The 26463-nt window shown below is 37.0% G+C and overlaps 1 protein-coding gene across 4 annotated transcripts in view; it reads left to right on the top strand.

Annotated features, from left to right (window-relative positions):
• Positions 1-26463, top strand: part of RapGAP1 (Rap GTPase activating protein 1) — a 264659-nt gene that overhangs the window by 72324 nt on the left and 165872 nt on the right. Inside the window, exon 1 of one of the 4 annotated variants that reach the window (XM_065361099.1) lies at positions 3253-3942. The exons of 2 other annotated variants lie outside the window; for them this stretch is intronic. In XM_065361099.1, coding sequence (XP_065217171.1) covers positions 3887-3942 — 56 coding nt within the window. In that variant the 5' untranslated portion in view covers positions 3253-3886. Of the gene's footprint in view, positions 1-3252; positions 3943-26463 lie in introns of those variants that run through there. One more of the 4 variants, XM_065361103.1, reaches the window with a different exon arrangement.

Raw genomic sequence — 26463 nt, 5'->3', positions numbered from 1 at the left:
TGACAATTGTCGTCATAACTCCCAAATTTGGAGTCCAATTACTCGACACTGTTGCAACTTGGAGATAATTTGTTTGCGACGTGTGAAAATAATTGAGAATATAGTTTTTTAAAAAAATGTCAAAATTTCAAAAACGTTCAAAGTCGAGTTTTTTTTTGAAAGCCCGATTTTCAAAATCTTGCAAAATTTCAGAGGTATGATTTGAAAATTCGAAAAAAAAATACAGAAAGTATTCTTAGATTTTTATGATACTTACAATATTATGAACTTTTTGTGATGGGATTCGCAAAACTAATAGGGGTGGGGAGGGGGCAATAAGACCCAAATTTTTGGTCAAAATGTGAAAAAAAAATGGATAAAATATTGTAAGGCACTATCGTTTTAATACAATTTTTAGAGAGTATTTCCTGCAAATTGAGAAAAATCACGTAAAATTTGGTTTATGAGATGAAGTTTTTGAGAGAATGTGTATTTTTTTGATTCGGCCCTTCAACGCCCTCATCAACTCTCAAAATTCACTGAAAATTTAAAAAACCAATTCAATCGAGTATTTCCAAAATGATTTTTTGCAAAATTCCAATTGATTGGAACAAATTTTTATTTCATTTTGAGCATTTCCAAAAAAAGAGAGAAAAAAAATTACTGAAAAACCCAGAATTTCTCGATTTTAATTCAAATTTAGACATGAAACTCGATAGAAACTTGCACAATTTTAGTAAAACGCAGGTCTTTGGCTTGTACTCAATTTTTTCCAAAAAAAAAAGTCCAAAAAAGTCCAAAAAAGTCCAGAAAAGTAACCAAAAAACTCATGAAATGTGCCCAAAACATTTTAATACAGAAAAAATTACAAAAAGACGTTCAACTGAACTGTAAAAAAAAAAAAACGAAAACTTTTAGTCTCAACTTTTTGGTGGGAATTTTGGAAGAAAAGTCAAACTTTTTGGAATTTTTGGCACAAAACTAAAGACTGATCTTAACACTTTTTAGCGAGTTTTGACAAGATAATGAAACTATCTAGCAGAAAAATGAAACATTGGTAATTCATGGAAGAAAAATGACAACTTTTCGAAATTTCAAATGAATTCATCTCCGATTCCGGTGAAACACGAAAATTTTTCCAATTTTTACCAAAAAGCAGGATTTTCTCAAAATTTTTTGTAGTCAAACGAAATTTATAGGTAATTTTTGACAAAAAATGAGAATTTTTTGAATTTTTTTGCCAAAAAGAGACAAACAATTTTAGCAATTCTAGAGAAGAAAAATTTTTTTGAAAATTTTGACAAAAGATGATAATTTTTAGCAATTTTTGAAAGGAAACAAGATGTTTTGAAAATTTTTACGAAAAGCATCCTTTTTACGATTTTGACAGAAAGCGAGACAAAACATTTGAATGTTTGGAGACACATTTTTTTTTAATCCGATGATTTTCGATTTTTTGCAACAAATACCTTACCTAATGTAAAATATTTTAGAAAAAAAAATTTCCAAAACACAAATCCACATCCATTTAAGCAAATTTTACAAAAATTGGCTCGAGCAATAGAGCTAAGTGGAAATCTTGAGTCACACCCTCTCCCAAATTCTGATTAAAAATGAACCGTCGTAAAATTATTCAAAAGTCACTTTGCGACTCATCAAAACGACCTGAAATTTAGCGAGAAATACATACCTACGTATGAATACAAATAGCGATGGAAACATTTTTTTTGACCATTTTGGAAAAATTTTCATCCGAGAATTGGGTCATGATTTTTGAGATTTTTGAAACGTACAGTATCATGCGACCAATCAAAATTGGTTAAAATCTGGCAGAAAATTCAAATATTGAGACGAAAATGTTTCTCGAGCATTTTTGATGAATTTTGAGCCAAGAGTTAGATTATGATTTTTGAAATTTTTGAAACAGGGTCATGCGACCTATCAAAATAGGTTAAAATTTGGCAGAAAATTCAAATGTTGAGACGAAAATGTTTCTTGAGCATTTCTGGAGAATTTTGAGCCCAAAATTGGGTTATGATTTTCGAGATTTCTGAAACCGTGTCATGCGACGAATTAAAACAGGTTAAAATTTTGCGAAAAATTCAAATATTGGGACAGAACCGTTTCTGGCGCATTTTTGGAGAATTTCGAGTCCACAGTTACATCAAATAAGTGTCATGAGACTCGTCAAAATTGTGCTCAAATTTTTCTAGAAAATCAAAAATCTCATTGAAACCTTTTTTGAAGCATTTTAAAAAAATATGCTGCCTACAATAATTTTTGACTGATTTTTAGAAGTTTTCATACGAAAAATTCTTCAGAAATGCAGGGCATGTTGCACTTTACAAAAGATGATACCTAATTTGAGTTGAACTAATTGAAAAATTGATTAAATTTTGGTCTCAAATTTCTTTAAAATTGCACAAAAAACATATTCGTCAAAATCTTCAAAATTTATGCTGATATTTTAACCGATTTTGATTTCAAAAATCCGAATAATCGAAGATCAATTTTTAGCTCAAAATTCTTTTAAATCTTACCGAATATATTTTCGTTGAAAGATTCGAATTTCCAGCGGAATTTCAACACATTTTTTGATATAGATCGTTTGACATCTGTTCAATAATAGGTACATATGACCAGACTTCGAACTCAAAATTGTTTTAAATTTTCAATTTTTTTATCGTTTGAGCATTTTTTTTCAGTTGAATTGGGCACGTTTTCGTAGCTTCGAGCGATATTTCGATAAAATTGCCCATTTTTTCAAATTTACTCGCTCAAAATTCCAATTCATCGGTGCCTTTTGAGCATTCCGTTTTCCTCGATTAATAATCCAAACAAAATTTCACTGAAATTGTGCTTTTTTTGCACCTCTTTCTCATCTCAACCCTTTTGGCTTCTGCAATAGCCATCAGGGTTCAATCCAGTGCTACAATGACTGCTCCACAACAGAATGGAGATAGACTTCTACAACAACATACGCCGAAAGGTCTGGTCAGTAGCTGTTGGGCAAGCCACGAAGATCTCCAGCACTAGCATTTCGCGACCTATACTACAACAAACTACGAGTTGATGCAGCATCCACAATTCCACCATCCTCTATACCCTTTTACCTAGCGACCTACGTACGAGTACGAGTACATGGCGTACGTGTACGTGATATTGACGGTGACGAGTGAGAAGAGTGGCAGGGCAGTGGAGTGAGTACCAATACCAGTGAGTACGACGAGTACACGCCACACATAATGAATCCATTCCCATTGTGCCAGTTTCGTGTCGACCGCGGCCTACGCCAGCAGCACGTTTGGCGTTTATCGTGTTATCATTAAGTGGTCACTGTACGTATCAACCGATACGAACACGCGCGTACATATATCGCCTTCTCGTGATCGCGCTATTGCAAATTTCTTATCATTTTTTAGAGTATTTTCGATCGTCTATATGCGCGAGTAATTTATGTATAATTTAAGTACACAGTGTTATTTATCACGAAAAGCTCTTATCTTCGCGAGAAATTCGTTTTGTCGTCTATTTTTACCATTTTTTGAATCAATTTTCATTTTTATTTACAATTTTTTCGCCCCTTCGGATCAATCCGCGAATTATTGTGCTAGTGTATGTGTGTGTGTGTGTGGTGATGTGCAATGATAAATAGTAAATTAGTGTACATGGTCGCGATGATGTGTAAACGATGGTGATGTTTTCCTTTCTGCCTAAATAACAACGTCCTGCGGCGTGTTTGTTTGTTTATTTATTTTACACGCAGAGATTTTTATATTGATCGCGAGTAGTAATACGTTGGGTCGAATTTCATTCATAAACGACCGTACTATTAGTAAATTTGCGCAGTGTCGAGTCGTCTCTCAAGAATATTACAACGATGTAAAGCTATAATCACCTACGAGGAATGTTCAAAATACAAATGTTGGAGCATTTCGTTCAAACAGATCACACCGAGACGAGGTAAGCTTTCCTTTTGGCTTTTTTCCCTCTTCTTCTTGAAATTCGATCGTTTCGCAAATCCCCTCTATCCTCGTCCCCTCCGCTGGAGCTCAACTCCCAAACTCGAAAGGACTCCAACTTTCGTCGTCGTGATGAGCGCGACGACGTTAAGCTTCCGAATGAATTTTTTATACACTCTGCAAAAACTTTTCGACGAGAAACAACTTCGACGATGAAAATCACCGGGAAGAAGTCGTGGAATAAGGAGGCGGGAGGGGAGGGTGAATTCGAGAATACATTTTTTCCAGGTCGATTGCGTTGAAAAAGACGAGCTAGGTACCTATTTACTCAAAATTCAACGTTACAAAGTTCATTTGTCTTCTAAATGCGAAAATATCAACGTAGGTACTGGATATTTTCAGACTCCGCCGTCCCCTCCCCCCCACCCGGGATGTTGACCGAAATGAAAAAAAAAATACTTACCGGTTACGGTTCTGTGCATAAAAATATCGGTTACGATTTTCCTTCGTAATTAATATTCCTCCATTAGGAAAATTCAAAAATCATAAAAAATCACCAAAAAGTGATGAAATTTTCCCAAATTACTCGTATATGAAAAAATGTTGAAAATCTGTAAAATTTGGCAAAAAAATAGAGCATTGAATGATTGAAATTATTACTGAAAATTAATGAAATTTTGGGTAAAATTCGCCAAAAATAGATACTAGAAAAAAATGAAACCATATTAAAACGAGGTATAAAAAAAAAAATCAAAAAAATATGAATTCAAAATCACTCGATATCACTAAAAAATGATTATACTTAATTTTGTAAAATTCAACAGGATTGAGCGAGAATTAGAAATAATTGTTGAAATTTCTTTCAACACATATTGATGTTGAGACGTTGAAAAAATCACAGAAAACCATCAAAAAAATGATGAAATTTTCAAAAACTGCTTGAAATAGTTACGGTTTTGGCTAATTTTAGTGGCTAAAATAAATTTTGGTTAAAAATTACATTTAACCCTCCCCCCCCCCCTCCATCACATAAGAAAAATTGTATTATTAGCAAATCTGAAATAAAAATTCATTACTGATTCAATAAATTATAATTATCAATTTAGAAGATAAAAGTTTGAAGTAGCCAACAATAACTATCCAAAAAACATTTAAATTTACCTACAAGATCCCACGTAGCACAAGTGATGCCAAAGTAGGTGGAAAAGACAAGATCTCTAATCGGTCACTTGTTGACATGACATTTGTTGACACCAATGTCGATAAATGACGAGTGAGAAGTTGATATCAAAATCGACTGTCATCTCCCTTCATTTTTTGTCTTCTAAATATTTTACTTTAAAATTTACTTTAATTAAAATTAAGTTCTAAAGGGTACAATTTTTTAATGGGTCTAGTTAATATACCCGTTTTGACTTTAACGTTTGCTGAATGAATATTTCTGTCACTACTAATATGAAGCTGATCAACTACACCTAATCTCTATGTTCCTCTCAAAACATCCTCTTCTATTAATACAGGGGTTCTCCAACACTTGGTAGGTACTTGTCAAACACTGTTTCTTTGTATAGAATTGTCCTTTTTACATAAATTGGATTAAGTAATCTTTATACCAAATAGACCAAAATGATTGTAAAACCCTTTTAGATGAATTCCAAAGGTTAGCTAATTCGGATCTCGTGTTAACAACACCCAATTCGTTGCTGACTGAATATGACTTGGATTACAAATAAAATGAGCTGGAGTGATGACATCTTCGAGATCACCAGAAACATATGTGAGCGGCCTTGAGTTTAATACATTTTTGATTTCTTTTAACGTTGTTCTCAAGTTTTCAAAATTAATCATGCCAGAAACTGATTTTTTTATACATTTCTTCACTAACAGAATCAAACGCTTGTAAACACCTCCCATCCAGAGAGCATTTTTGGGAATGAACTTCCATTTAATATCATTTTCGAGTAGGAAGGAAACAAATTTGTTGTTCTTTCTTAAATTTTATCTCCAGACATGATCGATGAAAGATTTAAGTTTTTTAAATTGTGCGGCGTTATCAGAAATGATCTTTTTGGCATGTTTCTCTCCGCAATAAAACGACGAAATACAATTAAGAAATCTGTAGCTTTCATACTTTTGACAAGTTCCAGATGAATAGCTCGGACAGTTAAACAGGTGAAAATAACAACAAAGAATTTCTTTACATTTCCACAACATCACATATTTATGTGACCTGCTCTGACAAAATCGACCATTTCGACTAAATTTCAAAAAATGTTTTTTTCTCTAAAATCTGATCTTTTAGCCCTTAAAACTCATTTTAAACGTCATTATTTTGGACACTTTTTTCCATCAAAATGGTCGATTTTGTCAGAGCGGGTCACATATAAAGGACCAAAGTAATCGACACCAACATAAGTAAAAGGAATAACATTTTGACTTTTTGAGACTAGTTTGGTATGAAAAGGAGGAACATCAGGCATCAGGAATGATAAACTGACCACATGTTGACTCATCTGCAATTAACACATTCGTTCAACACTTTCATGACAGCTTGTCTACCATTTTCGATCCAATATTCATGACAAATTATCGATAAAATATGAGAGACTCCCACGTGGAAGTGATTAACGTGAATGTGTTTAACGTGAATATTCATAATCAATTTTTTTACAAAATCATGGTCTCTCGGTAAAAGTTTTGGGAATTTGCGATCATAACTAAACGTTTTTGAGTTTTGAAAATGTCCATGACATAGGAAAAATATATTATTAGCAAATCTGAAATAAAATTCATTACTAATTCAATAAATTATAATTTGAGAATGATGTTTCTCATTTCAATATTTACAGTGGAATAAAAACAATAATTTTATCAATTTCGTCGTCGTCGTTTCCTTATAAGCGGTAGGCCTATTGGCCTGTCTGCTGTGGTGTGGAACCTGTTGAGGATGAACCTGAGGTATCAGTGAGTTTCCTCCTTGGTCTCCCTCTGCTTCTTTTCCCTGTTGGTGTATATTGGAGGACCTGTTTTGGTGATCTTGTTTCCTCCATTCTTTTGACATGATTTCTCCAATCTTTCCTATACTTTTTTATCTTTTTCATGACTGGCATCACTCAGAGATCTGCTGTTATTTTCTCAGATGGGACTCTGTCTCTGAGAGTCACCCCTGCCGTTCTCCTCATGAATTTCATCTCAGCTGCCGTTATTCTTCTTTTATCAGATTTCTTCAGTGCCCAAACCTCGCTTCCATACGTCATCATTGGTATTGCTAGGGTATTGTACACCTTCAATCTTGTTTCTTTTCGCACCTTACCACTTCTCAGGGTCCTATTTATCAGTCCTGTGACTCTCAGGAACTTTGCAATCTTTCCACCAACATCTACTTCTCCCTGGTATGAAGGCCATTGTTTTTGTTTTCTCTGATGATATTCTCATATCATATTTTTCTGGTGTCTTTGTTAGATTGTACATTGATCTCTGTAGGTCATTTTCTGTTTCGGCTAGTACTGCTTGATCATCTGCGAAAAGTACTGTTGATATTTCCTGCCTTCTGTCCGTCTTGATTCCTTTTGGCTTCATTTTCTGCCATTCTTTCACCATGTGATCCATGTACATGTTGAATAAAACACAAGACAGTGGGCATCCCTGGCGAACTCCCCTGTTTATTTCTGCTTGTTCTGAGAGTTTATTTCCAATTCGTGCTCTTATTCTGGTGTTCTTATAAATGCTGTTTATTACCCTTCGCATTTTATATGTTATCTCTTCATCTTTTAGCACTTCAAACAGTTTTTTTCTATTGACCCTGTCATATGCTTTTTCCAGGTCTATAAAGCACATGTGTGTTATTTGGAAGATAAAATTTTGAAGTAGCCAACAATAATTATCCAAAAAACATTTAAATTTACTCACAAGATATATAATATATCCAAATATATTTAACCTCGAAATATTTTATTTTTATTTAAAATTAATCGCAATTCGCGACACCCCCTGCCCCCTGATTGTAAAATCGAGACTATATGCGAGCTTTTTTCAAAAACATCAATCCTCTCTTTAATTCAGATCTCTCTCATTCCCACAATTCAACATCTGTCTCAACTTTCCAACATCGTGACACAAATTTTTTCCCTCACCAAAATCAACAACAACACCAATAAAACAGGTAAAAAAAAAAAAAATGAAAATAAGAAAATAATGAACAACTCGAGCAAATGGAAAAAGTTTTCGTTTGTAATTGAATAAAACAAACAACCACTTTCATACGACAACGACGACGACAATCGCTGGGGCTGAGTACCTACGTTGAAAATTGATATTAGGTAGGTACTAGGTACCTACTAGCGTATAATATTATACAATTTAAACCGAAATCAACGTCGCGTCGTATCGCGTCCCGGAAGAAGGGCCTGCGGTTTGGATGAAATAAGGGGTACGAAAAACATAATTTGTAAACATCAGCTAACGTCTTTAACTGGCAGCGCAATTCTCATGAGATACTAAAGCTCATACCGCGATACATTTGGAAAATTCGTACCAAATTTTAAACATACTCGACTGAGTGCTTGGTTTCGACGAATTAAATAAAAAATACCGATTTTTAGTTTCTTCGAAGGGGAGATGGTAATGACGTAGGTACGTAGGTAATGTACTTACGAATTTTTTTCCTCGATAATACCTATTACAAATTCGCGGTGATTCATTGGATATTCAGATGAAGTTGCACAGCTGTAATGTTTTGGTAATGGTGGGTGGGTGAGGATCGTATCTGTTGATAATTTTTTTACCGTAAAAAAATATTCAGACGTCAGCTCGTCGCTTATCTTTAAAATTAATTGGAATACGATAAACTCGAGTACTTGTACCTAATTACTCACACAGATACTATAATAATACCACGTATTATGAATTGCAAAAGGAGAGCCGAGATCATAGCGTTTTTCTTCGAAAAAATGACTTCCTGATGTATCCCCCTCTCCCTCCGAACATCTCTCAGAATTTAAAAAAAAAATGAAAATTCGCACACATACGAGACAAAATTACACGAGCGAAGAAAGAACAAACCGAATCCGAGTCTATCACATAAAACTTTAATATCCGATTTTCAATTGGTACATATTATACAACGTACAAACTCCAAAAGCGACAATTCTTTCTTATTTTTCGCTCAAGAACTCTCAATTTCATACCAAAAATGAACAATACCTATCGATTAGAAATCGAAGCTGTTGTAACCTCAAAATTCGATTTACTTGCTGCCAACCCCTATCAAGCTAAAATATAACTGGCTGAAAAAGGGGGCTTTGATCCACTGTGGGGGGGGGGGTTGCTCGTGGGGTAGGGGCGGGGACTTTTAGTATGTTGTTCAGCATACCACCCTAGACAATATTCACCAAAAAAAACTTTGATCGCAATAATGTTTGGGTCAAATTGCATTTTGACTGGGCTATTTCTTTGGCAAATACTGAAATTTCATTTTTTTTTTGATTGGTAATTTTTAATGACTTAAATGTTTTGGAGGGGTGGAGGAGAGGGGGGTTTCCACATTGTTTCAGCGCATTTTCTATCCCTACTTTTTCGTTCATTTTGAGTTAATTTTACTGAAATTTCCCAATTTTTTGTTGTTGTAATTTTCAATGATTTAAATGGTTTTTTGGGGAGGTAGGGTAGGGGGTTTCCACATCGTTTCAGCCCATTTTCTTACACTTTTTCGTTCATTTTGAGTTGATTTTACTGAAATTTCTCAACTTTTTTTTTTGGAATTTTAAATGATTATTACTTTTTTGGGAGGTATTTTTGCAGTATTTTAAAAAAATTTTTGATACTTTTGCACGTTTCTCGCGCAAACACTGGCTTTTTTTTTTTTTGGTAATTTTCAGTAAGGGCCCACCCTTTTACTGCCTTTTTTTTTTTACCGCGTGTTGAATCCGTCTCTGGTCGGTCACCCAGGTCGATACTCGATATTCGCGACAATTGTATCGACTTTTAAAAAACTCGTCCGGTCAGTTTCGCATTACTGTATTGAATTTATGAATTATCGCTACCTATATCTTTAAGCTCGGTCATCGAGGATACGACGACGATGGCATCCGAACGCGGTGAGATACGAGTACACGATTGTATTTTTCAACGCACACGCATCATTACACTCTTACTCATAATAGGCTACGAGAGCTACAATATAGCCCAATAGTCGGCTATAGCTTTGTGGTTGTAAGTCGAGACATTTTTACGATCTCGATTTGTCACCGTGAAAAATGCATTAAAAGTGCACACTGCACAGGTTCACAAATACATACACATACACCATATCGACATAAAGTACCTAGTATACCTACGTCCATGTATTGAACGTAGCTTACTATCTGGACCTACGTGTAATTTGCGTAGGCTACATAAATGTCTATGTCTATGGAATATCTTCTTCACACGTAAGTCAACATGCAAACCTGCGAAAGAAGCTGTGCCAAATGCCAACCAGTCATCATCGATACATTCGACGTTTTCTTTTCGTCATTTGATCTTGCAAGGGCTCGAGAGGAAACCTTTCAATTGAAAAAAAAACGTTCATTTCGTTTTTTTTTTTCAATTGACAATAAAGACTCTTTTAAGACGCAAATGAACCACCCGCAGTCACGTACCTTCGTCAAGTATCATTTAATACTACGTCGGTTCGATTCGAACAATGCCACACAAGCAGAAAGAACAAGAAAGAATATGATTCGTAAATCGTAGTTACCTACGAGTAATAATACCTAATAATACATACAGTCACATACTACGTATATAAGAGTAAGCATAATATCCAGCTCTTATATACTGTAAAACGAAATCACGTTTAACCCGACAACAAACTAATGGAAATCACACAGAGGTACTCCCCCTTTGCACCTGGGTTTAAGAAGAAAAATCATCTCGATGGCACAGATTTCGAAATCTCGCGCAGAAAAACTGGTGGTTGGTCGCGCACTAGGATGCCTTTATTTATAAAGCACACCTGCAGCATACGAGTATTTTGCATTTAACCACTGCAACTACCAACAGTACTGGAAAAATCCCTCGAGAAGGTGCAAACAAAGCTCGCAGGGACCGTTTGAAAGTAGTAAAATTCCAATGCACAAATACAATAGGTACGGAATAACCTGTTTTTGTCCCCCTTTCAATCATTTGGCTTGAGCTTTGACAATCTACATTTGAATTTCATCGTTGTTGACAGCCAAAAAACACTCGAAAGAAATTATTCTACAAATACGAGTATGTATACATTAGATTATAATTACTCTAATCGATTTACCCAAGTATCCGAAATAAATAACTCGTTCATTATTTCCGCTCCAATTAGATACTCGAATAAGGTACGAATATTCCTATAAGGATAATATTGGATTCTTGGCTTACCTGAAACAAAAAGTAAAAAAAGCATAAAATTAATCGACCATTAGTTCGATTTTTCATTAATATTTGTAATAATCTCGCGAAATAACCTCCAAATCTATCTGTTTTTATGAGACTTCCCAGTATTAAGCACTACCTACATATAAGTAGCGATAATTTACGTATCAAATACCTATAAAATTCGCGTATATCCATTAATGTGTTTACTTTTAAATTGCACCATTAAGATTCGCTGATAAGCTTGTCACTTTTACGTCAGTCCTCGCAGTTATACCTAACTGCAAAGTAAGTTTTTGTACAGATTTGTATTGTACGTAGGTATTCTAATTAACGTAGGAAGAAAGTGAAAATGCAACGAAAAGCGATAACACTTAAAACGAATTACCTAATTAGAATGCACAGCTTCAATTTTAACGAATAAAAGTTGAAGTTGAGGAAAGAATGTTACGTAAATTGGAAAATTTCAGTACATAGTGTACCCAAAAATTCTGCAGCTCAAGCAGATTTTTTCGATTTTTAGAAAATACCCAGTTCGAATGGACACAAAAAATATGATTTTTCAAACCACAAGTTACATCGAATTTCAAAAAAAAAGCAACAAAACAAAAGATAAAAATGATCAAAAACAAACAAAAGCAAGACTTTTATCATTTTAACAAAATGTTATACAAATTTAGGAGTAGAGCGCAAATTTAGTCAAGTCAGAGTTTCATTAGCTCAAACTTTTTTCACTTTCACAGGAAAATAGAAAAAAAACAGCATTGAGCGAGCATTTTCGTGTTGGTTTTTATTTCTTTATTTATTTATTTATTTATTTATTTATTTATTTTTTTTGGTTCCCCGACACACAAGGTGCCGGGGTTTTTTTCAAATAAGTAAACATATTTATTTACATCTTAAATCTAACACTAAATCTAAACAAAATGTAATATCTTAATGTATCTCTAATCCTAGATCTAAGATGTGTGTGTGTGTGGGGGGGGGGGGAGAAGATGGGTTGTCCACCACGACCCATACCCCCTAGGCGGTTGCCAAGGGCCCAATCACCCTACCAGGCTTCGTTATTCGCGCATGCCCATCAGGTAGACTGAGTCCCCCAACCCATCTTGGGAAAAGGATGTTAGGGAGGAGAATTTGATGCGTAGGGGGGGGTCAACAAGTGTTGGTCTCCCCTTTGCATTACATGAGTTTCAAATATGGGGGGGGGGGACTTTAGAAAGGAGGCCAGTGCATTTGCTAAGGGCTTCACACCAGCCTCTCACATTGGACTTAAGAGTACAATACTAAGGTAAGTGTAGTGTAGCTAATTACACCACGCTAAGGTTTGAGGTCATTTAGTTGGGTTAAAATGCATCTTTGGCAAAAATGTGAATGAACCACCTCAAAGTACATCTTATTGGCTACCTTTCACAAAAAAAATTTCTTACCCCTCTCCCAATACCGCCAATCTCCTCCTGAAAATTATTCACAAAAGTGGCGTAATTATCAACACGTGCAGGTAATTACACCGCCAACCCAAAAAAACTATTTAAGATCTATGAAAACATTAGTAAAAATCATTTGGCATTTTGGGCATCTTATTGGCTACCTTTCCCTAAAAAAAATTTCCATTACCCCTCCCCCTAGCCCACCCCTCCATTTCTGAAAATTATTCATCAAAATGGTGTATTATTCATCAACATATGCAGGTAATTCCAACACCCCCCCCCCCCCAAAAAAAAAGTATCTAAAATTATTGATAAAAACGTCGCTAAAAATTATTTCTTAGCATTTTGGTCATAATATGCTAAAGTCCTGTAAGAGTTTTGCTAAAGTGGCGTAATTTTCAACATTGATACTCTTGTATATTTTTCAAAATTTCAATACTTAGGTACTTCGAGAAATAACAAAAAACTGTTTATCGCATTGAAATCGGCATTAAATTTACTACAGGAAACATATCTTCAAAAAATTGTTTCGCCCTTATTACAAATTACAGCACGTTTCCAAACTGCGATCAATTTAACATGATGTTTTTTTTTGGCATCAAATCGAAAAAGCGAGCCACAGATCAGAAAATTATCTGGTCCAGTGATATTTTTGGTTTTTATTATAATGAGCCCATAAATCGAGCAATTAACGTCGAACGAATAAAAAATACCTATCTAAAACTCGGTGCACAACGTGCATATTTAAAAAGATTTCGAACGAGACGAAAAGTAACGAACATTACGCTTTAACGTTTATTAACATAATAAGAATAAATAACAAAAAGCATACCGAGCTTTACAAAAGCTCAAAAGCTTAAAACCAGTATTACAAATACGTTACAACTAGGAAAGTAACTTAAACAGAAACGAAACAGTAAAATAACGTATTCATACCTATTCGACTAAAAATATATAATACCTATCGGTACAAAATCGATAGTTAGCTAAGTCGATATTTTTACGACAAAATTACAACACCTCCTCATAAAATTAAGCCGAACATCGGTTAATTTTAGACGACACAAGTAAAAGTCTATCAGCTAAAGCCAAAAAAACTACAAATTTTCGATCAAAATAAACAACTTTCAAATTTTAACTTTAGCAAAAATACGACTAAATATTTAAAACACAATTAATAAATCGAGTAAAAACGTTCACTAATTAATAAAGCGCGATGTAAATAAAACCAACTAATCTAGGTGTAAAACCCGTTACGTTTAAAACCAATGATGCAAGAAAAATACAAGCATCAAAACAAAAATTTCAACCACTAAACAGATCGATTAAACAGGTAAAATTAATTAAAAATAAAATAAATAAGGCTTAATTAGCCACAACATAGTATAAAGCAGTTAAATAAAACATTACACAGTAATCATAGAATAAAACATAATAAAATAAAACATGTAAAATAAACATCAAAGTGTTTCAGATCTCAACGTTCGAATCTACGATGAAGAATAAAAAACAACGAAATAAATGCACGACAAAAACATCGATTAAAACACCACAGGTAAATACAAGTGCACTAGCACAATTTAAATAAAATTAAAAATAAAATACACAAAAATAAACGAAGAATAAGCACCATTGTGCATTGGTTCGACCAGGTCGACCAATTTTGAAACGATTACCGAGCAATTTACGAAGGGAAAAGGTCATCCATCAGAATTGAAGTCATCAATTCATTAATTTTGGTGCCAGCTAGGGACTTTGTGAATATGTCAGCGACATTGTGTTCCCCTTTCACCTTCACCAATTCAACCTCGCCATTACGTATCACTTCTTTCGTAAGATGGTACGAGACATCAATATGCCTCGTCTTACGCGATTCCATTGTGTTTCTAGCGACGTTCATCGCCGAAGAATTATCACAGACGAGCGTCGAACAATCCAAGACAAACCCCAACGATTTTAAAAGATTACGCTGAGCACGAAGTTCAACTACAGCGTCGGCGAGAGCCAAATACTCAGCCTCCGTAGAGCTACGAGTGACACCTTTTTGCTTCCTCGACTTCCATTGGATGGCGCAGCCATACAAGAAAACAATGAAACCTGACGTAGAAACTCTGTCAGTTTGGTCACCAGCGTGATCCGAATCCGAGTATGCGGTAAGCATAGAATTATCCAGTGCTTCGTAGCACAATGTTCGATCGGGATAACATTTTAAATACTTAATGATACGCTTACAGGCTGATACGAGGTGAGCCGAGGGCTTCGTTTGATACCTAGCAACTAAGTTAACCGCATACGAGATGTCAGGCCGGGTCCAATTCGCAACGTAAGAAAGGCAGCCAATCATAGAGCGACAAAGAGTTTCCAGTGAAAAATCCACGACGACGTTTGGGTCCATAAAAGAAATGTCCTCTACAGGCTTGACCACTCTATCTGCATCTACGAGATCGAACTTTTCGCAGATTTGCGCTATATACTCATTCTGGTCCATCATCATCGAACTCTCGGTACGTTTAAACCTCACACCTAAGTAATGCTGAACCGGCCCAAGATCTTTTACGTCAAAATTTTCTTTCAACAGGTCGAGCACCTGCTCGATCAAGACATTATCGTACCCAGTAATTAGTAGGTCATCTACATAGACACCTACCATACAACGAGTCGGTTCAGCAGCGTATACGAACAACGTAGCGCAATACCAAGACACCATTAACCCTATTTTAATCAAAATTCTTTTTAACTCATCATACCAGGTGACCGGTGACAATCTTAAACCGTACAACGCGCGCCATAATTCCAGTACGGGATCCTTCAGACGACCAAAGTAGACAAACCCTTTCGGTATTGAAACGTATACGCGGTATGGCAATTTGCCATAGAGGAAAGCGCCAGTAATATCGATGTGGCGTAACTGCCACCCAAAACGAATCGCTAAAGCAACCAAGGCCCTTATAACGTCTACAGGAATAACTGGTGCGTATACATCAAAGTCGCTAAGCGCCAAACGCTCCATGTAGCCCAAGACTACAATGCGAGCCTTGTACGTATTGTCACTCTTTTTACGAAACACCCATTTTAACCCTAAAACTTTCTGATTGGCAGGTCGCTCAACTACCTTGTAGGTACCCATCCGCTGCAACGTAGCAAGTTCAACGGCGATTGCTTCTTTCCACTGCGAGCTCTCGCTTCCAGTCACCGCCTCCTCATACGTCAATTGAGGTACGTTTGTGGCCATTAACGCTGCCTCCGTAGGTGTATCGTACTCCTCCGCCAAATAACGCTCAGTCACATCCACGACTTCGACGACGTCGCCAAACACGATCGACTCATCCACCTTCACATGCGTAGCAGGTACGAGCTCTTTACTACCAGCGTCCAATAGCCAATAGCCCGTTTCAGTGTAGCCAACCAAAAACATATCATTCGACTTCTTTTCAACCTTCTTTCTCTTTTCAGGCGTTACGAACGAGCGTACCAAACTCCCGAAGATCCGAATTTGATCCCAATCGACAGCTTTATTATGCCAAACCTCGTAAGGAATTTCTCCACCGATGGAGCGCGTAGGCAAGCGATTTACCGTGTCGCAGGCCATGAACGCCGCGTATGTCCAGTAAGTTGACGGCATACCGGCATCGTATAACATGGCCCGCATTTTCTCAACCACAGTACGATTCAGCCGTTCGATTTTGGCATTATGTTCATGTACGTATGGTTCCGCAGGTTGCTGAATGATACCCTTCGCGTCGCAGACGGATTTCGTAAGGCCCTTCACGAACTCCAATGCGTTATCGCATCGGAGCTTATGTATCTTCACGCCAAACTTCGCAGTCACCGTTAACTCGTAATTTTCAAAGCTCTTACCAACCTCAGACCGATTACGCAAACAGTACATGACGGCAAAGTGAGTAAAATCGTCTAAAAACATTAAAATATACGAGCAACCGTCCACCGACACCGGCAAAGGGCCGACCGTATCGGTATGAACGAGCTCGAGCACTCTTTTTGCTTTGGTACGTTCCGTGCAGCAAGGTAGCCTGCACATTTTCGCCCTAGAGCATACACCGCACGTCGTAGTAGTTAAAATTTTGTTACTAGGAATTTTGTTCCCAGGTACCGAAGCAATTGTATCGCCGCAGGCGTGACCGAGCCTGCGATGCCAAAGACGGACAGTATCATCGACGACGACCGCGGCTGATTCGAAGGCCAAATCGTAGCGAAACCTAAACTCATTCAATCCGTCCTCATTCAGCTCGCTCTTAACTATCAACGTACCAGATGGATCGTACAGACAGACTTCCTCGGCCATTTCTAACTTACAGCCTTTCTCACGAATACGTTGGCTCGAAAGTAAGTTAGAAGCGAACTCCTCAGAGTACTTAACACCTTCCATTGTGTACCTACGATTTTCGGCATCGTATAAAACGATAGTACCTTCCCTCGTAACGGTCACGAATTGACCCTTTTGAGCTGTGCGTACCAGCTCGCGTACTTCTCTCGATTCAACAAAGTAGTCAAGTGAATTGACAAAATGATTCGTCGCTCCACTGTCCAATAAAAACACAATTTCATTTGAACCTACAGACCTTTTCGAACCAACCATACCACCAACAGAATCACCAATAGCCATCAAGGCGGTGCCAGAAACGTTATTAGGCCGACGAGCCTGAGTCGTAGTATCGCCCCATTTATTACAGTGAGCCGAGATGTGACCAATTGCACGACAGCGATAACAGCGAGGCGGATTAGGATCATTAGGCCCCTTCCAATTTTGATTATTCGGCGTACCGGAGTTAGTACCAGAACCTCCAGCAGCGTTGGCCTGTGGCTGACCAGTTTGACCATTTCCCTGCGTACCTTGACTTCCACCATTTTGACCATTACCTCAATAATTATTAGAACCGCTACGACCATTGTAGCCACTAAAATTTCGACTAGGATTATTCGTACCACCGTTATTACGATAAAAATTATTATTCGGATTACCATTACGATTACTATTATTAGGTACTAAATTATTACCATGTTTCAGGCGACATACTCGTGCAATATGGCCGGGACGACGACAAAAATGGCACACAGGCCTCGTATCGGTGGCAGACATGGCGGACGCTCTCGGCGTAGCAGACGACGACGACGACGATTCGCTATTTCGATAGGCTTCACAAATAGCCTCACGTATACCGGTGGTGGAGTTATTGACAATCATCGCGGTACGCAGCGATACTCGAAGATTCTCGCCGGTGGTGGTCTTTGGCAGTCCATTCAGAAGCCAGGCAGCTTCGTCGGTCTCACCGGAATCAGCGCATAGTTTCTTGACGGTGTCGCAGTACTCTTCGGGACGTTTGAACGTCGACATTTGCAGGTTTGCGAGTCGAAGCTTGACCGCACATTTTTGCGCCGCCGACTGAGAACCATAGCGCGCCTCGAGCGCATCGAGCAGTGCCTTCGGATTAGGCTGCGGGAAGAGGACCTGCATTGGCTGGGTCATCATCGAATAAATAGTATCGATGGCCTGCGCCCTTTTCACGTCCGTCTCGGAGTCCTCCGCATCGTAGGTCTTAGACAGGCCTAACGCAGCGAGCCTAATCTTGACCCGCAATATCCAGCCTTCGTAGCGAGTGCCATCACCATCAAAACGTTGCGCATTATCGAGCGCCGGCGGTACGTAAGCAGCCATATCGACAGGTGGGTCGATTTGAGCCTCTTCTTCGTTTTGAGGATCAACTAACGCACTTTGTCTCGCCTTTCTTCTCTCACGTTTACGTTTAACTTTTTCAGCCTTTCTTTGGGCAGCTAATTCGGCGTCGACCTCTTCTTGTTCTTGCTTGCGAGTCTTTACCATTGACTAGCGATACTCTTTCGGCGGCACGTGTTCGACGGTCAATTCTACGAGCGTTAGGCGAGTACAGTCAACCTACTACACCCTCGCAGAATGAAGAAAAACAGCGTAACACAGCGTAGCGAAAACGGTCGCGTGAAAGCGAGGTAAAAAACGGTCGTTAAACAACGATAAAAGTACTTACGTATAGGCTAGGCCTATGGAACATTTCCGTCGCGCGTAATGGCGAACTTCGGCACGACAAAAGAAAATTAGTAGTTTTTTGTCGCGAGCTAAACCATAGCTATGCTACCATATTATAATGAGCCCATAAATCGAGCAATTAACGTCGAACGAATAAAAAATACCTATCTAAAACTCGGTGCACAATGTGCATATTTAAAAAGATTTCGAACGAGACGAAAAGTAACGAACATTACGCTTTAACGTTTATTAACATAATAAGAATAAATAACAAAAAGCATACCGAGCTTTACAAAAGCTCAAAAGCTTAAAACCAGTATTACAAATACGTTACAACTAGGAAAGTAACTTAAACAGAAACGAAACAGTAAAATAACGTATTCATACCTATTCGACTAAAAATATATAATACCTATCGGTACAAAATCGATAGTTAGCTAAGTCGATATTTTTACGACAAAATTACAACAGTTTTTCTACCTTGGCTTTAACAGTACAATCACCTAAAAATCGTTACATGGCGCCATACACCCTTTACCATGAGAACTGCGGTAGTGGTGTAATTGCCAATGTGGCGTAATTAGCTGCACTTACCTTAGATATACCTAAATAAATAATTTAGGCTGAAAAATTTAGAAAAATATGTAGGTACGATTAGTTAGCTTGGTCTATTTTGCAAATATGTACAGCATTATAATACAAGAAAGAAACCCACACTTTTGTTTAGGCTTATGGTTTTGAGAAAAATATATTTTTAAGTAGAGCATGCATATTTTGAAAAATCCAACTATAGTTATTTACAGCTTGAGGTAATGCATTTCGATGGGTTATTTACAGGGCTTCTTCCGGTTGATGTTTGGTTGGTAGATCAGGATTGAAGCTGTTCCTCTTTCTGGGTGCATACTCTGACAGTAACTGAGTGGTCCCTGAAGCATTCAATGATGGATTGTTTCACTGTTGGCCACTCCAGTTTATCCAGACCACAACCTAGTCTTGGTACTGCTATCTTTTTGATCTTGAGTTGGTCCCATTTGGCAGCAAGTGCTTTCATCGTTGTTACAAAGTCCTTGATTGACGGCTTATCATTGTACTGTTCTTAGGTGATGGCGTAAAGGATGTAATTTCCATTTTTTTTTTGAGCTCAACTACTTCACCAACCTTAGCCCCCCTTGACATCAGAGTGTCCTGATTGCCAAAGGCTCGTTTGAATAGGAGTGCAATGCCTTTGGACATCCTGAAGTCTCTGCTGACACAACCCGCACAACAATTGTCGACATCAACATGTACATTGACTGCGTTTTTTTTCAACATAATGATGGAAAAGTGATCAATTAATTATTTAGTAATGTAGATCCATCCACATCAGTCACTTTTGGATGCCCCATGTCGATGTGAATTTCGACCCTGTGTTGAGCCTTTTGTCAACACGAATGCAGATCAACATCAGTCGACAATTACATCTACAATTAGCTCAACACAGGGTTGAAATTCACATCGACATGGAGCATCCAAAAGTGACGGATGTGGGTGGGTCGACATTCGCATCAAAATTAGCATGGTCATTGTTGTACAGGAATGGGCCAGGGCAAACAGTGGGTATTGTCTAAACAGCTCATCCGTAGGTAGTTTTTTGACAACTATAGCGAAGAAAAGATAACTTATGGAAATTTTTACTAAATTATCGCTTTTTGCAAATGCGATTCCCAAAAAGGTCCGCTTTATGCTAAAATTTCCAAAATTGTAAGAATTTTTCAATTTTCAACAAAATTGCAAAAATTGTCGGTTTTTCGCTAAAAATTCCAAAGTTGCACTTTTTTCTAGAATTTACTTCCAAAAAACTGTTGGTTTTTTTTGCCAGAAATAGCAAAAATTCTCACTTTGCTGGCAAAAGTATCAATTTTTTATCAAAAAGTTTCAAAATACTTTGTTTAAATTTTTTCTCATTGAAAATCAAAATATTTCAATTTGTAGTGTTTTATTTTTTTGGCAGAAGGGGGGGGGGGGTGATTTTATTCTTGTGTCTTGTGTTGTTTTTTGCGCGACTTTCTGACATTATGCCAGACTTGGAAAAACTTGGAAGAAAACCAGTCAATTGTTGGGTTACAAAAACTTGGGGAAAAGCTGTTGACTTATTGATATTGATTTTTAAAAATGGAAATAATTTAATAATTTTTTTCTGATCATTATACCTATCTGACGTAAAAATCAATAAATTAGGGATTAAAATTATACTTATATCAAAATCTCTCCCTCTCTCTCAAAAATGACTTTTTGATATTTTATCAGGCTTTTTTAAAATTTATAATTCTGAATATTGAGTCAATTTGAGTAAAAAACCATATGTTTTCGTCAATTGTCTGGTTACTTTTTGGTTGAATTGCGAGCAAAAAACTGTACTTAGTCCAAAATTGACCAATTTGGGTGAAAAAAATAGGCAAGTTTTTCGCATTTTCCGGTTTCATTAGCTAATAACACTGGCATATTATGCGATGATATTGGTAAATGAATTATTTCAACTCGACGAATCCACCCCCAGGTGGGATAAATTCAACCAATCTGTTAAACCAGCTCGTTTAACGAGAGAATCGCCGAATCGTTGTAATAAAGTTATACCTATTCGTAGGCATCAACCCAGAAGATGAAGTAAAAAAACTACACGAATATCCATAAAAATGATAATAAACCTCGTATAAAAAGACGACAAAATACAACATTGATAATAAATTTAGAAAAAAAAAAAAAAATCAAACACTATACGGAAAGACGGTGCGAGCTGCAGAGGAAAAGAGAAGCGAAAAATCATAGCCAGCAGCTCGTCTTCTTCGTTGTAAAACCGGTTACCGGTTACACGTCTTGGCGAGTTGTTTTTGGTCATTTATGCGCGGCTGCTGCTTTGACTATATATACATGGACTACTATCTTCATTGTTGCCGATGAAGCCGAAGTAATAGAGGTACTAGATCGGGAGCATCGGGAATTTTCATGCGCGCGCAGGAATCCCACCCACCCTCGCACCTTCCAATCACGGTGAACCACGGAGCGACGAACACCCTCCTACGTTCCAACAACCGCTACGCTCGTTGCAACGAAATCTCGCGCATGCTCAGAGCCCATGTCCCGATCTAGTACCTCTATTGCTTTGGCTTCACGATTCCCATTCAACAACAATTCGGCGTTAACATCTCGTGGCGGCGCCACCATCGACTTGCTGAAAGGGGGACTTTTTGCAGAGAATCACATTCATTCGCATCTCGACAAGTCGTGTGTGCGCGTGTGTAAGCGTGCGTGAGTATGGAAATGTCCCCCTTTCAGCATGATAACATGTGTTTCATGCATTTCACCGCCAGAGTGCAACACATGTTCGTTGACTCCGAATAGGAGATAGCAGTCCATGTATATATAGTCAAAGGGCTGCTGTATACTGTGTGCTTCGCGTCCAACAACCGGACCGACTGATTGCCGGTCCGGTCCGGTCCGGGCAACAATCGCGACGCGACGGAAGTAACTTGCAACTTGTAATACTCGTAGTAGTAGTATAAGTAGTAAAGTACCTATATGTATGAAAAGGTACCCTGTACGTATAAAAACTTTATAAAAGCGCTCGTGGCTGTTGAAATTGTTGAACCGATCTTCGCAGGTCAACTGTATCTGTTTCTCTGGTCAACTACACCATGCACATCTGAGCACTGAAAACATAATACGATACCTACCTACGAAAACGTATAGCCTACGTCTACGTACAATCGATTTAAAAACCATCATTAATAATTACGACGTTTTTAGTCTTACGAGCTTTTCGTCTATGTGTTCTAATTACACAGTTATACAGTAGGTAAATGTATCGATGATGACCCACGTCTTAAATGGTCGTTACAGCTGTTGCTGTATATTATTCATTTCTCTATCCTGTGCTGCGAAATTTACCTACTTCACACTCGAAGAGAGATACCAGCAACCAGGCAGTATGCGATATGCATTCAAAATAGGTGCATGTAATCGCGTATATGGTCGATTTGGTTGCTCACTCGAGTGTTGATTGCAAGAAAAATGGATCACACGAATTTCTTCTCAGTATATTATAAGGTAGGTATACGATCGAGTACCTTCAAACCGTGACGAAACAGTTATCGACTTCGAACCGTTGTTGCTGGCATAAGTTATCTTTTTCTTGATGGCTATACAGTGACGTGGATGGTGGTATCTTTTTGTACGTATATGACATACCAAAAAATTGTCTCATGCCTTATGCTCGCTGCATCTACATTATAACGTTTTTACTTCTGCAAGACAGTTACTAATACACGAGTATTTTTTTTTAACCATTCCTGGTTCCTGTACCCAATGAAGTAGGTGTTACGCTTCTAATTTCGTTGCATAGCTAATCGTAAGTAAAGAGGAAAATTAAATTAAATTTTACGCCATACAACGGTTCTCTGAGCTAAGAGTAAGAACAATGAGGTAAAAAAAAAAGTCTGTACAACTCGACGAGCTCCATTAAGTATAACAATCCAATTAAATAATTATTCGTAGTACATTAATTATACTAAAACTCACTTTTAACATCGGAACAAGCTGTATTGGTTATAGGTAGAGGTACTTGTAAAAGATATCCGTCACAAACATGTGTATATTGTGTACACAATAGATACATATTTATAATTTATAATTTAATATACGTTTACGTAGAGGGTTGAGTTAGGTTAACTGGAAAGTGAAAGGTCATTTATATTGTACCAAATTAATTGTATTAAATTAATTCGTTTCAATTGCGCGGCTAACCGACTTATAATATTTCTATTATCCGCGGTGTTCACCTCCGACATTGTTGGAACATATGTTTCCTCGAGAATATGTTCAATGTTGGTATAATCCTTATTCCATCCCTTCATTATTCTCCTCCTGGATGTGGCATCCACGTGCTACCATATTTAAATTCGTCATAAATGTACATTGTACGTATACTTAAATCTACATAAGTAATTGTCGCATCGTGTCGTACTCAAGAATAATTATAGCCCAAAATAAGTCATAATGTGATACAAGTCGGTGATAAACTCGAGTATATTTATTAGTTAATTATACCGCAATAATGTCGCGGAAGCGTTAGGTTGGTATTTTAAAACAAACGTCTTCAACTTGGTGGCTTCCTTCCTATTGTTTAAAAACTAAGCTATGCATGTTGTGCAGATAATATCTTTAAGGTAGGTATCCTCGATTATTATTATAGGATTTGTTTTAACCCTTTGAGACCCGAGAAGAATCTGACATGACAGATGAAAATTGAAAATCTTCATTGTATGAGAAAAAGTGTAACTTCGTTAAAAGCAGTTTTTTTTGTTTTTTTTTTGTTGAAAAATTGAGGTTCACTCAACATTTAATTTTGGAATTGAGGAAATGCTCAAAATAGATATTTTTTCTATCCCCATTAATTTGTAAAATAAATTTTCGACGTAGGGATACGAAAATTTTCCGAAAAGTTTCTCCAGGTAATACCGACATAAAAATCAGAAAATTTCAAATTAAATATTACGTCGGAAAATTTTACCCCCCGATTTTTGGCGAATTCAAACATCTGCTGGAGGATTCGGGAATTTTCAAAACGTCGCTGGAGGCTCCAAAACGACTTGAAATTCACCTGCAGTACTTCGTAGCGTATTGATATTAGTTTTTAGAATAAATTTCAGCTGTACAACTCCAATTTGGTGGAATTTCGTGGGAATTTCGAATTTCAAAAATCTGCTGGAGGCTCCGGAACTGCTCAAAACGGGTTGAAACCGTTTCCAATCGATTTGGCATGTCGAAAATAGGGCATATCCCAATTTTCAGCTGTCTTGGTCAATTTGGTAAAATTTTGATTTTTTCCCTCATTTTTGACCTAAATTTGATTTTCAAAAATTCACCAAAAATCGAAAAACGCACTTTAGCACTTGAAATTTTGACAGGTGATAAATTTTTGCATGGGTCATTCCATGCCAAATCGGCGGATTTTTGCACGAGGGGTCTTCGATTTTTTTCAAAATCAGATCATTTGTAGAGGTCATCAAACGATGACGAATGACGCAAACCGGACATTTTTTCGATTTTTTTTGACGGAGCTGTGGCGCTTCAAAGTTCTCCAAAATGACCGAAAATGGAAAATTTCAGTTGCAAATTGCTCCGGTTGTACGTGGTATAGAATTTTGAACTTTTTTTCAAATTGTAGTACTTTGAGAGGGTAATCGACGAGTGATGTCAAAATCAGTGTTGCCACTTTCAAAAACCTAAAAAAAACAATTTTAAAACTTATAATTTAAATATAACCACGATCTCGGCGAGTAAAAATTCTGAAAAAATTCTCAGTTTTAGTCCTTTTTATGTAGAATAACATATCAAAAAATTAGACTGGCATCTTTTTTCATTTTCGAGAAAAAAAATTACAAGTTTTACAATTGCTGCAAAAGTACCATCCGAAACCTAAAAAATGAAAATTTTTGCATTTTTGAAATATTTTACCAATGTGTAGACGATAATGTGAAAAAAATCCCCCTCCCCCCCATTTGTCAACGAATTGACATTTTTCGTGCTATAAATTTTTATTTCAAGAGTGAAATTAATGCATTTTTCGTCAATTTGTCGACAAATTGGGGGGAGGGGGATTTTTTTCACATTATCGTCTACACATTGGTAAAATATTTCAAAAATGCAAAAATTTTCATTTTTTAGGTTTCGGATGGTACTTTTGCAGCAATTGTAAAACTTGTAATTTTTTTTCTCGAAAATGAAAAAAGATGCCAGTCTAATTTTTTGATATGTTATTCTACATAAAAAGGACTAAAACTGAGAATTTTTTCAGAATTTTTACTCGCCGAGATCGTGGTTATATTTAAATTATAAGTTTTAAAATCGTTTTTTTTAGGTTTTTGAAAGTGGCAACACTGATTTTGACATCACTCGTCGATTACCCTCTCAAAGTACTACAATTTGAAAAAAAGTTCAAAATTCTATACCACGTACAACCGGAGCAATTTGCAACTGAAATTTTCCATTTTCGGTCATTTTGGAGAACTTTGAAGCGCCACAGCTCCGTCAAAAAAAATCGAAAAAATGTCCGGTTTGCGTCATTCGTCATCGTTTGATGACCTCTACAAATGATCTGATTTTGAAAAAAATCGAAGACCCCTCGTGCAAAAATCCGCCGATTTGGCATGGAATGACCCTCATGATCTTTCGATCTACCTTTGTAAAGTTTGAAAATTTTCGTGCAAGTCCTATGTTGAAACGACAAATCTGCGATTACGCTGACCTGTCAATCAAAATGGCCGCCATTTTGTAAGTAAGGCCAACCTTTTTTTGGGCAAGTTTGCTTTAAAATGTTCCTTAGGATGTCCCATTTAAGAAAAAAGTCGTCTCGGAGGATCGGCGGGGGGGGGGTGCAATTACTCCTATTGCCATATGCCGGACTATGAACAAATGTAATTTGTAATTCCAAAATTTGTTTTGTACGTCTAGGGGAACCCTTTCACTCAATTAACTATTCTCTCAACTATTTTCCTCGCTCTCTCTGAAAATACAAAATTGACGTAGACTTTATCGCCAAATTACTCACCGAATTCGAAAAGATAAAAAACAATTTTTTTCAATTTTATTAATTCCACACAGGAAGTGTGTTATCACAACTCACAATACAATTGATTTTACGAGAGAA

Source organism: Planococcus citri, chromosome 4 (assembly GCF_950023065.1).
Source record: "Planococcus citri chromosome 4, ihPlaCitr1.1, whole genome shotgun sequence".
Classification (NCBI taxonomy): domain Eukaryota; kingdom Metazoa; phylum Arthropoda; class Insecta; order Hemiptera; family Pseudococcidae; genus Planococcus; species Planococcus citri.
The sequence above is the reverse complement of the archived record's forward strand: the minus strand, read 5'-3'. Positions and strand labels throughout refer to the sequence as shown.